The sequence below is a fragment of the Centroberyx affinis genome, unplaced genomic scaffold (genome assembly GCF_046629955.1).
Source record: "Centroberyx affinis isolate AG114_WGS23_722 - 3 ecotype Tasmania unplaced genomic scaffold, CSIRO-AGI_Caff_v1 ptg004379l_1, whole genome shotgun sequence".
Classification (NCBI taxonomy): Eukaryota; Metazoa; Chordata; class Actinopteri; order Beryciformes; family Berycidae; genus Centroberyx; species Centroberyx affinis.
Genome location: NW_027282072.1, coordinates 202,033 through 220,589, shown reverse-complemented (window position 1 = coordinate 220,589; position 18,557 = coordinate 202,033). Strand labels below are relative to the sequence as shown.

Below are 18,557 nucleotides of genomic sequence, written 5' to 3'. Positions count from 1 at the left end.
CAGAGCCAATCTTCTTCTCACGGTATCTTAAAGGGATGCTTTGACATTTCAAATTTAGTGTGTTATTTTTCTTCCCAGACACTTTCCACGTTGTGGTTCAAACGTTTCTATATGGGCGCTTCTGGGGAAACCTGATTAACTCATCACCAGGCATTGGTTTCAATGTGAACTCAACAGAAAATCCAAGGAAAAAGACATCACAGTTCTGTCCATGCTGTTTGATTGCCAAGGGATCTCTGAGAAGTGTAGTGCAAAAACATCACAGCAATGATCACTTAGTACCATAGATATTGCCCCAAAAAAACACAAGGATCTTGCTGGTTACCACTTTACTAATCAACTAAATGAGAGTTGCTGACTACAGGTCCCCAAGACCAACCAAGTGATGAATTCCTTCAGAACTTTGTGCCCTAAAAAGTGAAAATGTTCCACTGCAGTCAAATCTTGCTTTAAAATCACATCCCTCCTTGGCCTGGCCGTGCCAACAGTCACTCACAGCTACAGGGCTGGGAGCTGATGGGAAAAGCTGTCCTGCTACCATTAAAAATTCATAGTCTTGGCATCGGCCCAGTTCTCTCTTTCTCTTTCCCTCCCTCCCTCTCTCTCTCTCTCCAACCCCCCTTTCACACTAAAATATGGCAGCGTTCAGAGGCACATCACTCTCCAGCTGGGTAGAGCATATGCACTCAGTGGTTCACCTAGTGGTACACCCCGCTTTCGCCCCCAGAACAGCCTGAATTCTTCGAGGCATGGATTCAACAAGAAGAAGAAACACCTCCAAGTCTGAGGCCATGGTTCTCTCTTGGAAAAAGGTGGCTTGTCCCATTCAGATTGGGGTTGAGCAGCAGTGGAGGAGTTCAAGGGTCTTGGGGTCTTATTCACGACTGAGGGTAAGAAGGATCGTGAGATTGACTGCTGGTTAGGAGCAGCAGTAATATGGGCGTTGTATCGGACCGTGGTGGTGAAGACAGAGCTGAGCCACAAAGCAAAGCCCTCGATTTAACTGGTTGATCTTCGTTCCGACCCTCACCTATGGTCACAAGCTTTGGGTAGTTACCAAAAAAATGAGCGGCCAAGAAGAGGCTCCTCCTCACCTTGGCTGTCTTCACTCTGCATGACGGAGTGAGGAGTTCAGTTCACCCAAGGATCCCCCCCCCACCTCTCTTTGGACCGAGTGGGAGGAGACCTTGGGGTAGGCCCAGGACACACTGGAGGGAGTGCAACCTGTTTCCTTCATGACCCTGACCCACATAAGCTGCTACAAAATGGATGGATGGATGGATGGATAGTAATTCTATGAGAACAGTCTTCAAAGGAAAGGCACAAATGCAGCATTTGCTCAATGCACATAGAATGGCTGCCACTGTAGGACACTCGACCTTACCTGTATCCTGCATTAGTACAGCAGGATTTTCCAAACGGTTCTTCTTGGGGGTGAAGAAGCAGTGCAGCACATGTGCAGCAAGTATATGAAAAGTGTGACTTCTACAATGGCTGCATCTGTAGGCAGAAGATGTGCGATGGGAGGTTCATTGGAAAACCTGTAAATGGTGTCAGTGAGGAGGGAGGAAAAGTACCACCGTGCTTTAGTGTGTGTTGTTCTAGTTCTTTCCTCTCATCCCCTCACGCCCCTTCACCCCACCTAACCCCCAAAAACAAACTTCCCCAAACAAACAAACACTATAAAACACATTACATAAGTAAACCACCCACACTGGGGTTGCTTGATCCCTCTGTGCTAAAGGAAAGGTCTTATTTTGGATCATACAGGACGGTTTGTGTTCCTCTCAGCCTTGAACCTGCCCAGCTCCCCCATGGCTGCCTTTATTCTCCTCTTCCACTAAATCAAGGTGGTGAAGATGGGTCCACTTCCCTCAATGGATTCCTCCTCAGTCTTGCGTGAGCGGCCCTGTAATTATATTTGTTTAAACAGAGGTCAAATATTAGCTGTGGCCATGGGGTGGGGTTTATTACATTTCCCTGTGAGGGAGAATCTGAGAAGCAAGTGTGTCTGTTCTAAGTATATTCCACAGCCTGAAATAACTGTAAAGAAGCCAGAGACCTGGAGAGTTTGTTTACAAGGTAAATATTTGCTTCCACTTTTCAAATTGGATTTTGGTGGAGCCATCGGACTGGGCCAGAATCGAGGAAATGAAACAGGTTTGCCTTTTTTCCTCTTTTGATCAATGGTAGAGGTGAACGTTTTTTGTGTCAGTTTTCATTCATTGATTCATTCATTGTCTTTTCCCGCTTATTCCTGTTCAGAGCCACTGGAGGGCTGGAGCCTATCCCAGCATGCATTGGGCAGAAGGCAGGGAGACGCTCTACAGGTCACCAGTCCATCGCAGGGCTGTTTCAGCTTTTTCATCTCTTGAAATTAAGAAAACAATTATATGGTATTTCTAATCTCTCTAACCTGTTGCCTTTAAAATGTCTAAAATGAATATGGCAAACAAAATAATGCTAAGAGCCTTTCTCTTTTTTGCTTACGAAACAGTTATATTTTTTTGAAATATTGACCGATGAATTTCAAACACCAAACTGTGTCTCCCAAATAGATGCATAGAATCTTTGTAATGAAACTCTTAATTTCATTGGGTTTGGGTCATACTGAAGTTCAAAACCTTTGCTGAAAATCTGTTTCCTTCCAAATTGTGATTTTAAAATGTGACACCTGCTAAAGAAAACTCATCATTCTTGAAGTTTTTATACATCTTAAGAAGTTTGCTTACAAAAGAGTAACATTTTAAATTCTCATATCTTAAGATAGTTTAGTTATCTTAAGATCTTTACTTGGCAACATCCGAGATGATATGATCAGATGTGTTGTTTGAAATGTTGAGCAATGAACATCAGGTAGCATCAGATATTTTTTTAATGGGTATATAGCACTTTGGTTCAAGGTTTATGGTTCAACCTTTGGAATGAAACCCTGCAAAACTGTCAGAATTGTATTTATTTATCTGTTTTTTTTTTTTTTATTTAACTTTAACTCACAAAAAGCTTAGTTTAGTTTATTTGACAGTTTACACTTTACACAGGCACTTGTTCTAACAGCCAGGCCTTTTGATTCCTCTTAACTAACTTCCCATTAATGTGATAATCCATGAATGTAATAACAATTTGCAACCAATAGTGTAATAATCCTGTTTACGTAACCTGTTAATGGGAAAGTTGAAATTTTCAGTGTTCAAAAATGTAATAACTGAACTGATAAGGTAATAACAGACAAAAAGTCAATATACAACTGTCATCCATTGACACATTTGGTTATTAACTAAGATGCTATATTAAAAAAAAAAAGGATGAATATGCATCCACTTTGATGATTATCAGTTTAATTCCATTTTTGAAAACTTCCCAGCCTTCCCATTCATGTAATAAAACCCAGTAATGTAATAATTACCATATTGACATGTTACCATGGGAAGTTATTGATTTAACAGTTGTAACAAGCTCTCAGGCTCGGTTAGGGTTTGATTCAACTTGTTTTGCTTCTGTTGCTTAAATTCACATTCTATAGAGCTGAGATGCTTAACGATGGGAAACTCGGCCCAGGAACATGAATTAAGACAATGGCTGTGTCTGAAAGCGCTTACTGTGGACATTTTGAACACACTAACATATTGCATTTTGACATTCAACACTGGTAAAATCCCAGAAAAAATAAACAACTGCAGAAAATATATCTATATACGTATATAGTTGACAGATGTTAATGCTGTACTATGTGTTCAGGTTAATAGACTGGGTGCAGTGTATAAGCAGCAGGAGCTTGTGGTATAATGTTCAGAACAGCTGGCTCATAAAGACTGGGAGGATACAGCCGGAGCCAACTGGAAGGAAGTTTTCCTCTGCCCAGTAGCTTCCTGTTTTCAGACACACAGGTCAAATTAAAGGAAGCAGGGCAGAGTCACATCCACCCTCGTTTTACAGTCCAAGAAACCCATGTGACATCTATGGTTAGAGACACCGTTTGCAGCTGCTGTTAAACTGAAATTCAGTTATTAAAAAGTATTCTTGTTAAATATGATATACACACATAAACGAATGCATTAATAAAGATTGTGTGATCACTTAAGTCTTCCAAACTAGAGCTATAAGGGATCAGTGTGCATTGACCTGGATTTGACAGTAGCCCACGACTAGAAGCAAATAAACAGGTAAAACTCGCCATCTAGTGGTGAAAATATAATTAAAACATCAACACTTTTCCAGTCCGAGGTGCTCCGATGCCCTAGGTCCAGGTTTTCATCTGAAAATTGGGTTTTTCAAACCTGATAACTGAGATTCTGATCACTCAGATTGGGATTTGGATTGGGTAATCCAAATCAAAGGCAGAGATTAGGATAGTTTTAATGCAGGATAATCTTGATCTCATTGGAAGGGTGGATTCTGGTTGGATTTAGAGGCATATTATATATGTTTATTACTAAGAAATTGTGATGTACTTGGTGAGGATGTGGAAAAATTAAAACCTACACTACCAGTCAAAAGTTTGGACACACACATTGTTATTTACTTTTACTATCTTCCATATTTTAGAATAATAGTAAAGACATCAAAACTATGAAATAACACAAATGGAATTATGCAGTGACCAAAAAAGTGTTAAACAAATCAAAGATATCTTATATTTTAGATTCTTTAAAGTAGTCGCCCTTTGCCTTGACGGAAAGGCAAAGGCTTTGGAAAGAAATTCTTACATAGGCATCAACTTCACTATTTATAATTTGTCTAAAAACAAATTTCAAGCATTTAAGCATAAGCCTTTAGATCAAAATGGCTTTAAGATAATGAAAAACATAATACATTCAATCAGGTGTGTCCAAACTTTTGACTGGTAGTGTATATATCTTGAATATAGATTTAAAACAATATTCAATATTTACATTTTATTAAAATTCAAATTCAAATAAGTCTCATATTGTTCATCTGGTACCCAACTGGCACTGCTGCAGCAGGATGAACCAGCTGGATGGTCAGTTAGAGATGCTGTTGTGATTGAACCTTTATTTTTAAAATGGTTCTTGAATTAATTAATGAAAACTGTTTACAGAGAAATGGGAGGTTTTGCTTTTAATTATTTTTCAATGAGACGTTGAATTTTGCCTTTAATTTATAACATTGTCCACTCGTGCAGATAAGTGAATGAAAGTAACATACAGTCTTTCACACTTTTTCATCTAGTACACTCTTGTCTTTTTGTCCAACAGATGGTGAGATAGAGGTCTATTTAAGAGACAGAGGTCTAATTACTTGCTTTTGGCTGGATTGTAAAAAAGTGAATTACAAACTCTGTCATTCTGATCAAGAGTAAAAGGGGCTGCTGTGCACTGAGAGCCAATCTGACAAACTCTGGAGTTCGATCATGTTCTTCATCTCTTCTAAAATTTCAGGCACAGTAAAAGCTGCACTGGTGATTTGCTTCACCCTACAGGTGATCAGGGTGAACAACACTTCATTTGCACCAATAATTATTAGAAAAAGAATCATAGCATCTTTAAATGTCATTATTTTTTGTGGAGAGACTTTACCGCTGACATAAAAAAAAACAACAGAAAAACAAAACAGAAAAAAATCAATGTCATATAAATTTACAATGTATTTAACACTGTGCCATAGAGACATTAGTTGCAGAGAGTAGAATAAAAACAACCAAACAGTTCAGAGGGATAACAGTGAACAGACTGCTCGTTGCCATGGCAACAAAGAGTTTTTGGCACAGAGGAAAAGGTCTGTTTTTTTTTTTGTTTTTTTTAGCTCTCATCAGCTTCCGTAGATCTAAGGCGCAAAGGATATTGGAGTTTTTGGGCGTTTTTTTTTGCCTTCACTTCCTTTTTAGTCATCATGCCATTTATGGTTTGGGGACACTCACTTTGCCACTTTGGCAGTGATCACAATCAGCTCCTACTGATCAGAAAAAAACACACTTAAAATGAATAAAGTAAATGAATAAACTTCTGGATTAGACTTTATTCCTCAATGTTCATTCAACAAGTACCATTTTACTGTTTGTATACAGTATTTACACACATATATTTTACTCCAGCATACAGGCATAAGAAAACAAACCAAAATACCGTAATACGTTATTGATCCCCATGAGAGCACAGGGTCAATGTATTCGAATACAGAACAGCGTCCCTGCAGCTGATGAGGATTCAGTGACTTGCTCAAGGACACTTCGGCATCTTGGATATTTGCGATCACAGGGTTCGAAGCGGGTGTTGTTGACCCGGTGAAGGCAGATCTCTTTAACCCCAAAAAGTTCACATCTCAACTGGTCTGACCTGCTCAAGCTGGATACCATCCTCGTTTTCACACTGAATGTCAGGCTCAGGTTTGTCCTCTGTGGGCTTTTTCACCTTGGTGTTTTTGAGAATCTGAGAGACGAGCCGCTCGTAAAACCACGCTAAGTCCTGAGGGTCTTCAGGCCAGACCAGGTACTCTCTCCTCTGGACGAAAGCCCGGACCGCATTGTACTTCATCAGCTGGTAGTGCGGCACCTTCAATTCAATTCATTTTAGTGGAGATTTAGATCAGCGATGTAGGTCAAAAACTTCAATCAAATTTGTGTTTTATACTTTAATTCAATTGAATCCAGTTTGGTTAATGGAAAAATCCACCCTTGGATATTTTTACACAGTTACACATCACCGATCTGTGATGTTCAATGTATTCCAGCAGTTATTTTGTGATGGTGTGTGTTGAAATGTACTTGTTTGTTATATGCACTTTCCCTCAACCTGTCTCGTCTTCTTCCACTTCAGTTAGAGATTTCCTACATTTCCGAGAATGCCTTTCGACAAACCCCAGAAAACGTGCCTGAACTTGTTGCATCCAGTCATAGGTTTAGGTTTAGGTGGAGAGATAATAACAACAGTGATCGCGATAATAAGATAGTAAGCACCCCTTACTCAAAACGCAACATGTCTTATAGCTGCTACTTTCTGTGGAGAAATCGATATCTCTATTCCACAACGGATTTCTCCTCGTATGATTGTTGAACATCAGTGCAAAAAGGTCTAGAAAGAAACCCTTGTTCTTTGATTCTGAGGGACTGATACTAAAATCTGACGTTTGGCCTTTGATGTTTTAGATAGCTGAAAAAGCACTGTCAAACTCCAATGTAGCTGCTCTGTAAATATCTCATTGTGACATCACGTTGCTTGATTACATTTGGCCAGTTTTCCACAAAAATAAGAAAAATACACAACTAAATGGGTCTAGAAACGCAAGGTGCATTGCCAATAGTTGTTTTTCTTTAACATTGTTTTAGGTTAGATTCTTCCTTTAAGTGCATCTCACATATGAGTGTAAAGAAAACAACATTTTCAAAAATAGGCAAACAGAGAGGGTGTATGATAGGAATGACGAGCACAAGTAAATCAAATCTCACAGAGAGACAAGTTGCTCAGCAGTGATAATGCCCAATCAGATTGAATAAAAACAATGTTAGACAGTCAGACCGATAGAATGAACAAACAGTGGACAATCAAACAGCCAACATGACCACCGACAAACAACTCTGCTGACCAATCAGCAGCCAGATACACACCTTCTCTACCACCAACATGATCAGGACGTTTGTCAGCTCCTCCAGCATCCGGCCCTGGGCCAGAGTGAACGCCTCCAGGCACCAGCCGTCTACGAAGAGACACCAGCAGGTCAGTTTTGGTGTCTAAATTTTCCTCTTTGATATTTTAAGGGGTTTTTTGCTTCATTATATAGCACAGTGGAGAGTGAAAGGAAAGATGCAAGACAAAGAGAGGGGATGATATGTGACAAAGACCACAAATACATGGCATCAGGACACTCCTCATCTGTTTTATTTTGTATACTTGGCTAGATACTACCATTCTGTCTGACCCTTTGCTTCTATACACTGAGAGTTGTGATTGCAGTATCCATTTTAAGAGGCAGTGCAAAGAATAGAAGAAATGAGTCTGACTAATAAAAAACGCATAAAGTATGAAAATGATGGCCTTTTTATGTTCATTCTATGGGACGAGAGGATACTGCGCACCTGGCTTAAAGACTCTGAGACAGGTGCAAATGGAGCCAGCCTTAGAAATATGGAAATGGAATACAGTTATTGTTTTGCAAGTAATGTGTACAGGACTTCACTGTCCCTCGTATTTCTGCAGTCATCTAGCTAATACATCTAAAATGCATAACCTGTTCTATATGATTCGATTGTTTTTCAAATAACATAAAAATATCTTTAAATATATTGTCTGTCATGTTTGTAATACTGCTGTTAGTAAAATTTCTCATTGAATTTAGCCATGCTAGCTCAGATCCTCATACACATATTTCACTGAGGGACTTTGTAACTTGGAAATTGTATGTAGCTTGTTTTTGAAATTAGGAAAAAAAAGCTTGAAATTTATCGTGGGGAGTATAAAAAATTAAAGCGGACATTATGTCAGCTTCCAATAATTTCTCCAAATCAAAGTCAGAAACCCTGTACCTTTAAGGAACTCCTTGGACACGATGCACACGGTCTTCCTGCTGGCCCAGACGGCGTCTCTGATGTTGGAGAGGTGATCCTCGCCCGGCAGGAAGTCTCTGGCCTCAAAACAACAGCGGAGGATGTTCTCCGGCGAAAACTGGCAATCCAGCTTCTTTAGCAAAGCAGCCTCCACCCACCTGTAGTCACTGTCGCTGAAGCAGAGGTAGGCGTCGTACTGGACGTCGCCTCCAGGAGGCGGTGTTTGCGGGCCCTCGAGAACCCTGCCGACGATCTTTTTGTAAATGATGAACATGCGTCCACGGAATCGGGTGTAAACAATCGCATTGACGATGACGAGGAGGAGGAGGAGGGCGGAGCAGACGAAGAGAGCGAACCTCAGATCCTCGGCGGCGCTCTCTTCGTCCTCGCACGGCTCGATGATCCGGTAGTAATCCAGCAGCGGAACGCTATAGAGATCAGAGGGGAACTCACATCTGTACTCCTCAGGACTCTGGAGAGTGGCGTTGGTCTCGTTCAGCCACGTCAGGAAGCTCTCCAGATTGCAGTCGCAGTGGAACCGATTCATCGCCAGGTTGATGAAGCTGAGAGAGCGAAAGGTGGCGGGGTCAGGAGAGGCCAGGAAGTTGTCTGAGAGGACGAGTCTTTTCAGGCTGATGGGAAAGACGTCCGGCTGCAGATAGGTCAAAGAGTTAGAGGAGAGGTCGATCTCCAGTACCGAGGTGAGGCCGCTGAAAATCCCTTTGGGAAGAGTAGTGAGTGAGTTGAAGCTTAAATCGACAGCGATGAGATTCTCAAGACGATCAAACAGGTCAAGGCACTTCCCCTGTGCCCAGATTGTCTGCAGGGAACTGTCGTGAAGATCCAGCACTTCCAAACTGTTTGGACGAGGCACTGAAACGTTTGAATTTATTGTGCACCACTTGATGAAGTTGCCACCGTAGAATAAATTCTTGAGGTGCTTGAATTGTGTTACAATGACATAAACATCCTCCAAGTTTTTCAATCTGTTGTCCCTTATACTCAAATGGATACTGTTACTGCCTAACTTAATGATGCTTCTCAGTGATTCAGCGTTCAATTTATTGTCATCCAAAAGGAGATACTCTAAGCTGGGCAATGATGCAGGAAAACCTAAGTCTCTGAGCGAGTTTCCTGTTAGATATAATGCTCTTAATTTGGGAAAACCACTGAATGACTCATATGCCAATGCACCAATATGGTTGTAAGACAAGTCTAACACTCTAAGGTCTGTCAGATTAGCAAATGTGTGAGAGTATATTTCCCCTAGTAGGTTGAATGACAGGTTGAGTAATCGTAAATGTCCTTGAAGCCCATCAAAGGCATTTCTATTTATCTGATTGACTTTATTATGGGAAATGTCAATTATTATTGCGTCTTTTAGTGGGCTAAAAACACTCCTCTGCAAAACAAATATCCTGTTCCTAGACAGATCTAAAGCACTAATTGCACTATTCTTGAGGCCTTCAAACGTGCTGTCGTCCGGATCGGGGAAGTTGTCATGTGAAAACCCTTTACCAATGTGTCCAGACAGTTTAAGTTGACCAATATGAGTCCCCTCAATCGCTTTGAGAAATTGTGCCAAATTGTTCACGTTTAACCCAGTGGAGGACAAGTCAAGCTTATTAAAGGCCATCTCTCGGAAAGGATTCCCACATCTTCCCCAGTCAAAACCTGCACTACCCATGGCATTGAAGCGGTTGGAGTCCAAGTTCAGCAGCTGGAAGTATTTGCCCCGGAAACCAACCAGATCCTCCTCACATATCATTTCAATTCTGTTCAACTTGAGGTTCAGCTCTGTGAACTTTGTCAGCTTTGAAAAGAACCGGGCAGGGCGGAGTCTCTCTATACGGTTCCCAAAGAGATCAAGTGATTCCAAGGACAAAAGTGGTTGCAGATAGCTTTCCTTCAGTATGGAGTCCCCCAGTTGACAATAATCCAAATAGAGGCTCCGTAAACTGGAAAGTCCCTCAAACGCCTTTGGCTCCAGCTGAAGATTAATATTGTAGCCTAGGACAAATCGAGTCAGTTTTTTTTGCCTGAGGAAAGCATTGTTCCTTATCGTTAGTTTCACATTCTGCATTCCAAGATCCAACTCCTGCAGCTCCTCAAGGCCTAAGAGGGAGGTGTCGTTGATTTCACTGATGTAGTTGTTCTCCAGGTAGAGGTGGGTGATGAAGGGAGGCAGCGCAGGAACCCAAAAGTGGTGCTGTGAGGCGCAGTTGGCTATGGAGCCATATAAACGGCATGATGGGTAACATCTGGGTACCTGCAGGTAGGAGGGTAACAATATACCATTTGTTAAAATTGAAACTTAAAGGATAACACTGGTGTTTTTTAATGCATTTCTTACCGTCAACAAATCCCATGAAAATAACAAAATCAGCAATTAATTTGTTTTGCAAACAAGTCTCGTCCATGTATCCAATGACGCCATGTCCCGGTAGCCATAGAACTCCATTGTATCAAAAAAATGATTAAAAACACGTCAAAGAGCCATGCCGTTGCTCTGGGCAGCATTTTTCATCATCACGATGCACCGGGCCAGCCGACTTTTTCCTCAAACAACTTAATAAGCCGGCTGTAAACACGTTTTCAGTCTCAGGAAAGTAGTTCCGTAGCACCGAAAATAGTCCCCATTGTAATGAAGAATTTGTTCCCATTTGAATTTGATTTGGTAATAACTACAACACTCTGACTTTTCGTGGTAACAGTTAGCGATTTTTAAAATTTACACTATGTCTTTGTGAGCTGTATTTAAAGGTTTTTAGCTTACAATTGGAGCCAATTACTTCAGTTTGAAGGCTAAAAAGGGAACGTGGGAAGTCGGAAAGAAAAGGGAGTAGAGCAAATGCATTGTTGATTTTATTATTTTCATAGGATTTGTTGATGGTAAGAAATGGATTAAAAAACACCAGTGTTATCCTTTAACTGAAATCTACAATCTACATTTCAGTAATTTACACAAGGGGAATGTCATCCCTTCTCCTCCCTCATTCAAATACCCCCTGCTCCTCACACACTGCAGAGAAACAGCAAATATATTGTGACTACTAGGGATGGGACGATATGCTTATCTCACGATACAATACTCGATACTCGATACGTGGTTCACAATTCGATACAACCACGACACAGTGTAATAAATAAAAGTTCAATCACAACAAAGTCTAACTGCAGATGTTTATGTTTATTTCTGAGCCACAATTTTTTCTAGCGATGGCACTGGCTTGCTAGATTTTAAACAACAATTTAAAAATGTCATTACAAAGTGCAAATAATATAATTTGGATGGAGAGTTTGTGAAATTGTGATGGGCAGGTCGTCTCATTTGTGATTACTACAGCAGAATAAAATGGAGCTCATATCACAGTTCATTTTTCTGCCCCACGATACGTATTGTCACATTTTTGTATTGCGATATATTGAATTTCGATATATCATCCCATCCCTACTGACTACAACTGGGCAGACAACAACATGCAAATCACTGTATTATAGTTTCATGTCAAAATAAGAACATTTCCATTTAATCTTCTTGAGGCAGAAAAGAAACAGCCTAGATTGTTAAACTTTTTTCTCATGACAATATGTTGTACTGTGAGCCTGTTATTGTCTAATTATTCACATTTGAGATGAATGCATTGCTCCACGCCTACCTGTAGGTAAACGCCAATGACAACCAACTGAAGAGGCAGCGTCCACATAATTGCCTTATGAAGAAAGGAAAACAAAAAGGTTGTAAATCTTAGAGGAAGTGACCTGGTTGCATTGGTCCTGCAGTGTAAATGTCACACTGGACAATTGTATCAGCCTTAAGTAAAACCCAGATTCACAAAGGAAAGGCGAGCGCAGTGTCTTTCAGATTGTTTGCTCTGGCAGGTTCATAGTTCACCTCATGTCACAGCGCTGAGTACACATCTATTCATGCCTGACAGGACTGAGCTTTTATTAATAAAGCTTCCCTCTAACAATCCACATGTTTGGCTTGAACTAATAGACATTTGAAGGTGTGATATTGTAGGAACTAATACTGTTGATGCACCTGCCTTTATACAGACGGCTATTTTTAGTGTCCATGCCTGTATAAAAAACACAGTGGGGGAAGGTCTTCCAAGGTTGCCCAAAGATAAATAAAAACAATAAAGAGATAGGAAGTACCTTGGATGCAAAAAGTGAAAGGTTATTAATGCTACATATAAGCACACAAATGGACAAAAGTGCATAAGTGAGCAAGGGATAAACACAGAAAAGGCTTATATACTGTACATGCAGCTATATGTGTCCATGCCTGCGAAATGTATGACGCATTGAATTTATTTATATAAGTCTACAAACAATGTGAAACTCATTTACGTCACCATGTTATCCAATAAATCACAAACCATTTTTCATGTTTAAAATAAATGGACATCAAATGGAATGTGGGAAGGGACATGGGTCACTCTGGGTCAGAGTTTTCAAGGTAGAAAACAATATAATACAACACGTCATCCCAAAATAACTCCTGGGATGCATTGAACATCACAGATTGATGATATATATTAGGAGAGTATCAGACGGTTGATTTTACCTTTAACACTGCTTGCTGTGCATTGGGGACAATAAAGACGTATACTACTACTACTACTACCTTGGTACAATCACCACTTTAAAGAGAATGTATTTTATTTTAAGGTAAAAACTGTAATTTTAATGCAGTTTTATAAGTTTTAGAAAACACGTGAAATCATTGTAAAAACTGACATTATATGATCTGCTATTTTACAGTTTGTTTTTCTTTTATTTACAGTAGGCTATCACTGTAAAAAAAAACAACCCAAAAACCCCCAAAACATTTATAAGACTGGTGCAGGGGGTTATAGGGGGCGGTGCTGCGTCCTGTGTGTTTCCTATAATACTCCTTCGTTTATATTGTGTCTGTGCTTCTCAATAGTGAGTTTATCGTTACTTTATCGTAGGTTATTGGCGGTTCTCTGATCTATCACTATGGTATTCCTATAATATTCCTATAGGGAGCTGGATTAACAGTTTTCCGGTGATCTCTGTATCGTATTCTTCTAAAAAATGATTACAGATTACTTATTCGTAAAGGCTCAGTACGCTTGGTATTTTAATCGTAATAATAATAGGCCGTACTGAATATAGCCTAAATACGTGGGGATGCAACAGAACTAAACTAAACTGTAATCTGACATTTCTAACAGCGATTGTGATCTGTCATGCACACCTTGCGGTCAGATCAGAGATTTGCTCCTGGAATTTCTGATCTTCCGAGAAAGTGTTTTGGAAACCGATTAGAAAGAAGCTTAGTCCGCCACAGATGTGCCTCTTTACCTCCAAAACCAAATCATTACCGTGAGAAATGAAACATCTTACCTGTGTTGGAGTTATGCAAAGTGGGAGCGCCAAGCGGGCCGCACTGTTTCTCTCGTGCAGGATGAGTCTGTAAAACCACTCCTCCCTAAAACATACACCAGGCCCGAAATATTCTCAGTGTTTCCAGTAACTTCACTAATATCCCCCCCAGCTGTCTTTTTGCAGCCACTGTTCAGGTCTAAATCTGCAAGACTGCGACCTATAGACGCCTCTCTGCCTCTGTCCTGACAGAGCTAATCTAACTGAATATTTCGCAATTTCCCAAATTGGCCAAACAGGTTCTTCCTCTTTCAAAAACAGACTCATTCCTCATTTTTACTCTCCAGTAGTTAGATACTTAGATTATATGACATGCATGATGTATATAATATGTAGGCTATATGATGTCGTATGATATATTACCTGTATATGATGTAGTATGGTATATGACTTGTATGATATAGTATCATAAATTACATGTATATGAATATGATGTAGTATGGTATATGACATAGTATGGTAATAAATAATAAGTAATAAATAAAGGGGCATATAAACTTGACTTGACTATAGAGTGGATCATTGGCGAGCTTAATGAAAAGTCTAGTAGGCCTAAGTACCTACGAAAGATAACAATAATATTTCAATAATATTCCTATAGGGAGTTACGGAGTGTGTAATAGTCACTTTAAAGTTAAAATACTTATCGTATTTTATGGTATTTTTGGCTGATTTATCTCCGATGGTATCAGTGTAATATTTCCAATAAGATGTAGCCAAACACACAATTTCATATTTCCAATAGGATATTATAAATAGCTTTGTTGTGACATGTGTATAGCATCCGTCTGGCCTATGTTTTCTTTTTCATACTTGGTTGAGGTGAAAAGTGAGGGAGTTCAGGTAGGCCCATTTCATCTTTGATTTATAATTATTATGCTCCATAATATTATCTCAATCTTTACGGCTACATTGTGAGTTTATTGGGTGTTAAGTTACTTTTCAACACATCACAGTTGAAAAGTGACACACGTGTGTGAATATGGTGGAAATTACATTAATTTGAAGAGTGCATAGTAACAATCAGTGGGAGATTTAATGTCACTGGGGGGGCAGTGGGGGGGTAAAATATTGTTTCCCCCATTTTCTTCCTAAAAGGTGAGGTTAGCAGAAGGGGAAGCAAAACATTTACTTTCAACAAGGCTGGTGTCATGCTCTGCCATCTGGTTAAACTGCCAGTCAGTTTTCCTCCACATGGTGGCGCAATCCTCCTGTCAGAAAAGGGTGATGGGGACAGGGTGCCATGAAAGAAAAAAAACAAACAAAAACAGACATCTCTCTCAGTCTCAGTTTCATAATTTAATAGTGTTCAGGTACAAACTTTTACAAACAATAGTTCTTCGTCACTGTTTATGTACATGTCTGCTGTTTGGTGTGAGTTGAATGGCGGATGTGATCAGTTTTCATTTCCAAAGCTGTGGGTTCATGTCGGCTTCTTCCCTGACGAAAAATCACTATAATATTCCTATAATATTCCTATAAAGACTTATAAGTATAGCCTATCAATAGTGAGTTTGCAGTGACCTTATCTTATCTCCTATGGAATCACTGTAATATTCCTGTGAACTTCCTATTCGTTTTGCTGTAATATCTGTACGGTATCCTTCCAAAAATGTATTATGGGATTGCTATAGCTCCTTTTCGTTAGGGAAATCACATCTGTTGAGATTTACATTCATGTGTCTTGCTTCAAATGTCTCTCTGCGGCTGTTTTGTCATGATTTTCGGTCGTTACATGCTCTAAATCGTGAGCCTCGTCCCCCGGAGCTTTGAGCGCACCGGCACTCTCCAGTTTACCTCTTCTTTTGAGGATGTGATGAACCAGAAAAACCAACACCAAGATAACAACGACGATACACACTATGATCCCCAGAAGACCCCCTGCTGTCACCTTGGCGGGTCGCCTGGTCGGTTCGGGATATTTCACACTTGGTGTAATGAAGACATATGGAGTTGTGGCCACTCCGGAGCCCTCCCATCCCTCCGTGTCCTTATCCGTGGTCACTTCAGTCTTTACGCACCTGTACTGCTCAACTAATGTGTAGCCCGCAGAGCAGGAACACACATAACTCCCGTATGTGTTTTTACAACCCTGGTCACAGTAAAACATATTGCACTCGTCTATGTCCAAGCAAAACATCCCGTCTTGCCTCTCGTCCGATATATACCCACCAGGACAATCGCACTGGTATCGATCATTGGGGTCGCACTCTGCAGGACATTCGTCGCGACCACAGTGGAGTTTACACTTATCCGGTGTCTCCGGTATCACGATATGTCCCTCAAAACACGAGCACTGGTAGCTGCCGGGGGTGTTGCTGCACATGTGCTCACACGGAGCGGACACACACTCGTCTACGTCGACGCACTGGCCGCCTGTCAGCCGGTATCCGTCCTTGCAGACGCACTGAAATCCGCCGACGGTGTTGACGCACTGGAAGTTGTCCCCCGGGCACTGCCTCTCGTCGCGGCAGTCGTTGAAGTCCCTGCACGACCTACCGTCCTCCGCCAGTTCAAACCCCTGTTCGCACATGCACGAGTATAAGTCGCCTTCCTGGTGACAGATTTGCTGGCAGCGCAGTAACAGACACGGGTCGTCAAGGTCCGCTTCACAGGTGACATTGTTTCCAGGGTTTACCTCTCGCCCCGGCGGGCAGACGCAGGAGGGGGCATTCTGGTGATCATCAGCACATTTGTACTCGCACCCACCTTCCTCTATCTCGCAGCTCCAGGGCGCCGGCAGCCATTGGTCAGAGAAGCAGATATATTTAGTCTCCGTTGGCCTGCGGACAGCGATGCTCCCCGGCGGCAAAGACAACACATCCTCGCCCTCAAAACCGTAAGGGGTCCTGTAGGTGACAGTCTCGCCCTCTGCAACCTCTAGACGCGTGCACGGGTTTTGGAAGCTGAACTCGCAGAGAAACCCGGCCGCCTGTTTGCTGCATGGCTCCTGTATCCATTTGAAGTCGTCATCTTTGGAAACCGAGACACACTGGGGAGAGGAGCAGCTGCTGTCGAAAGTCGGTGCCCAGTTGTAGAAGTCGGACTCGCCGTCTTTAGTCACCCACTGGAAGCCCCGCAATTCAGCAGTAGCGTCTGGACAGCCGATCGGTAGATGCAAACCGATCCAGTATCGCCCAAAAGGCTCCCCAACAAGATCAAAAGAGTATCGTGTGATACAGACGACCGAACTGTCATTAAGTGTCCACCCTTTTCTCTACATTGGTCCTGGGCGGTTGTGAAATCGCCGGGATCTTGGAACACCGCAAAACATTGGTTCCCAATGCAGTATCCGTTATTCGGATCTATCCCGCTGACGCCTCCAATCAGGAACGTTAGTGCAATGGTAAACAGTCCCGTAACATCCTTCATGTTTGAAACTCGGTTGTGTCCGTTTAACTTTGTGCGCGTCACAGTAGCCTATGGCCTTGTTTGTTTGAGAGTGTTTACCCAGCCGATAGCTCGCATTTATAACCCCCCAACTCCATGTTAGTGCTCTGACCGAGGAAGGAAGTTGCTTTTTATCACCCTGCTGCGCCGCTCACTGTCCTTCAAAAAACTTTCTCTGCCCACCGTGACTGCGCACTGCGCTCCACATCCCCAATTACGCACGCTTTTTTACGCACGCTTTCACGCACGCACAGGCGCATCTAGCCCACTCCCCTATTTGCCAAAGCCCCTCCTTGCGTAACAGCACTCCACTGCAAAAAAATGTCCATCTTAACAAGTCATTTTGTCTCATATCCAGTCTTAAAATCTTGTTTCCTTAACACAAGTGGGACATTCTTACAGTTGGTTGAGAAAGTTAAACTTGTTCCCATTGCAATTTAACTTGTTTCAAGAATTTGCAAGAAATGAGTGTCAACATCTTAAAACAAGGAAGAATAAGGCAGATCACTTCACTAGAATCAAGGAAGTGACATTTGATTGAAGAAAAATCTTGAAACACGGTGATTTAGGCTACATTGGAGGCATGTGACTTCATCTCACCCCATTGCTGATTTCTTCACTTGTTTTGAGAAAAATATTATTTAAAACATAGTACAAGATTACTATGATGACTTGATGGATATGTATTTTTTTTTTTTTACAGTGCATCTACCCCACTCCCCTATTAGCGATAGCTCCTCCCTGTGTGTGTGTGTGTGTGTGTGCGTGAGGGTCTGTGTGTGTGTGTGTGTGTGTGAGTGAGAGAGAGAGAGAGAGAGAGAGAGAGAGAGAGACACTACCACATATCACCACTACACACATGGAATGACTACAGAATAAACTTTATCAAGTAGTAAGAGGTAAGTAGAAAGTGGCCTAAGCAAAGATGAGCCATTATGCCAGGAGCTTCTCTTCTATTTCTTTGATATGAAACAGATGAAACAGCTTAAGTGTACAACTTCACCCCCCTGGACTGGATGCCAGTCCATCAGAGAGGCTTCACCTCAATCCATCTCATCCATTCTTATTTCTTCTCGTCAGTTTCTATCTTATAATATAATAGTGGCACAGCCCTTACCATAGCTTGCACTATTGATGATCTGGGAAGTGAGGCTTATTCTATTGTTACACTCATTGTAAGTGGTTCTGGATAAGAGCATCAGCTAAATGCCTAAAATGAAAATGTAAATGTAGGAGCCCTTTCTAGGTCTTT

The 18,557-nt window shown here is 41.3% G+C and overlaps 2 protein-coding genes across 2 annotated transcripts; both read right to left on the bottom strand.

Moving 5' to 3' along the window:
• Positions 1-6,116: 6,116 nt before the first annotated feature.
• On the bottom strand, positions 6,117-12,204 carry LOC139664829 (toll-like receptor 5). The gene is made up of 4 exons (XM_071543806.1): positions 12,157-12,204; positions 8,477-10,766; positions 7,562-7,650; positions 6,117-6,509 (listed from the first exon to the last, which is right to left on the bottom strand). The coding sequence occupies exons 1-4, from the start codon at positions 12,202-12,204 to the stop codon at positions 6,273-6,275; spliced, it is 2,664 nt and encodes an 887-aa protein (XP_071399907.1). The 3' UTR covers positions 6,117-6,272.
• Positions 12,205-15,205: 3,001 nt separating this feature from the next.
• On the bottom strand, positions 15,206-17,424 carry LOC139664845 (thrombomodulin-like). The gene is given in 2 exon segments (XM_071543819.1): positions 15,206-17,065; positions 17,068-17,424. Coding segments are annotated over 2 exon segments (1,695 nt in total). The 5' UTR covers positions 17,288-17,424; the 3' UTR covers positions 15,206-15,590.
• Positions 17,425-18,557: the final 1,133 nt, after the last annotated feature.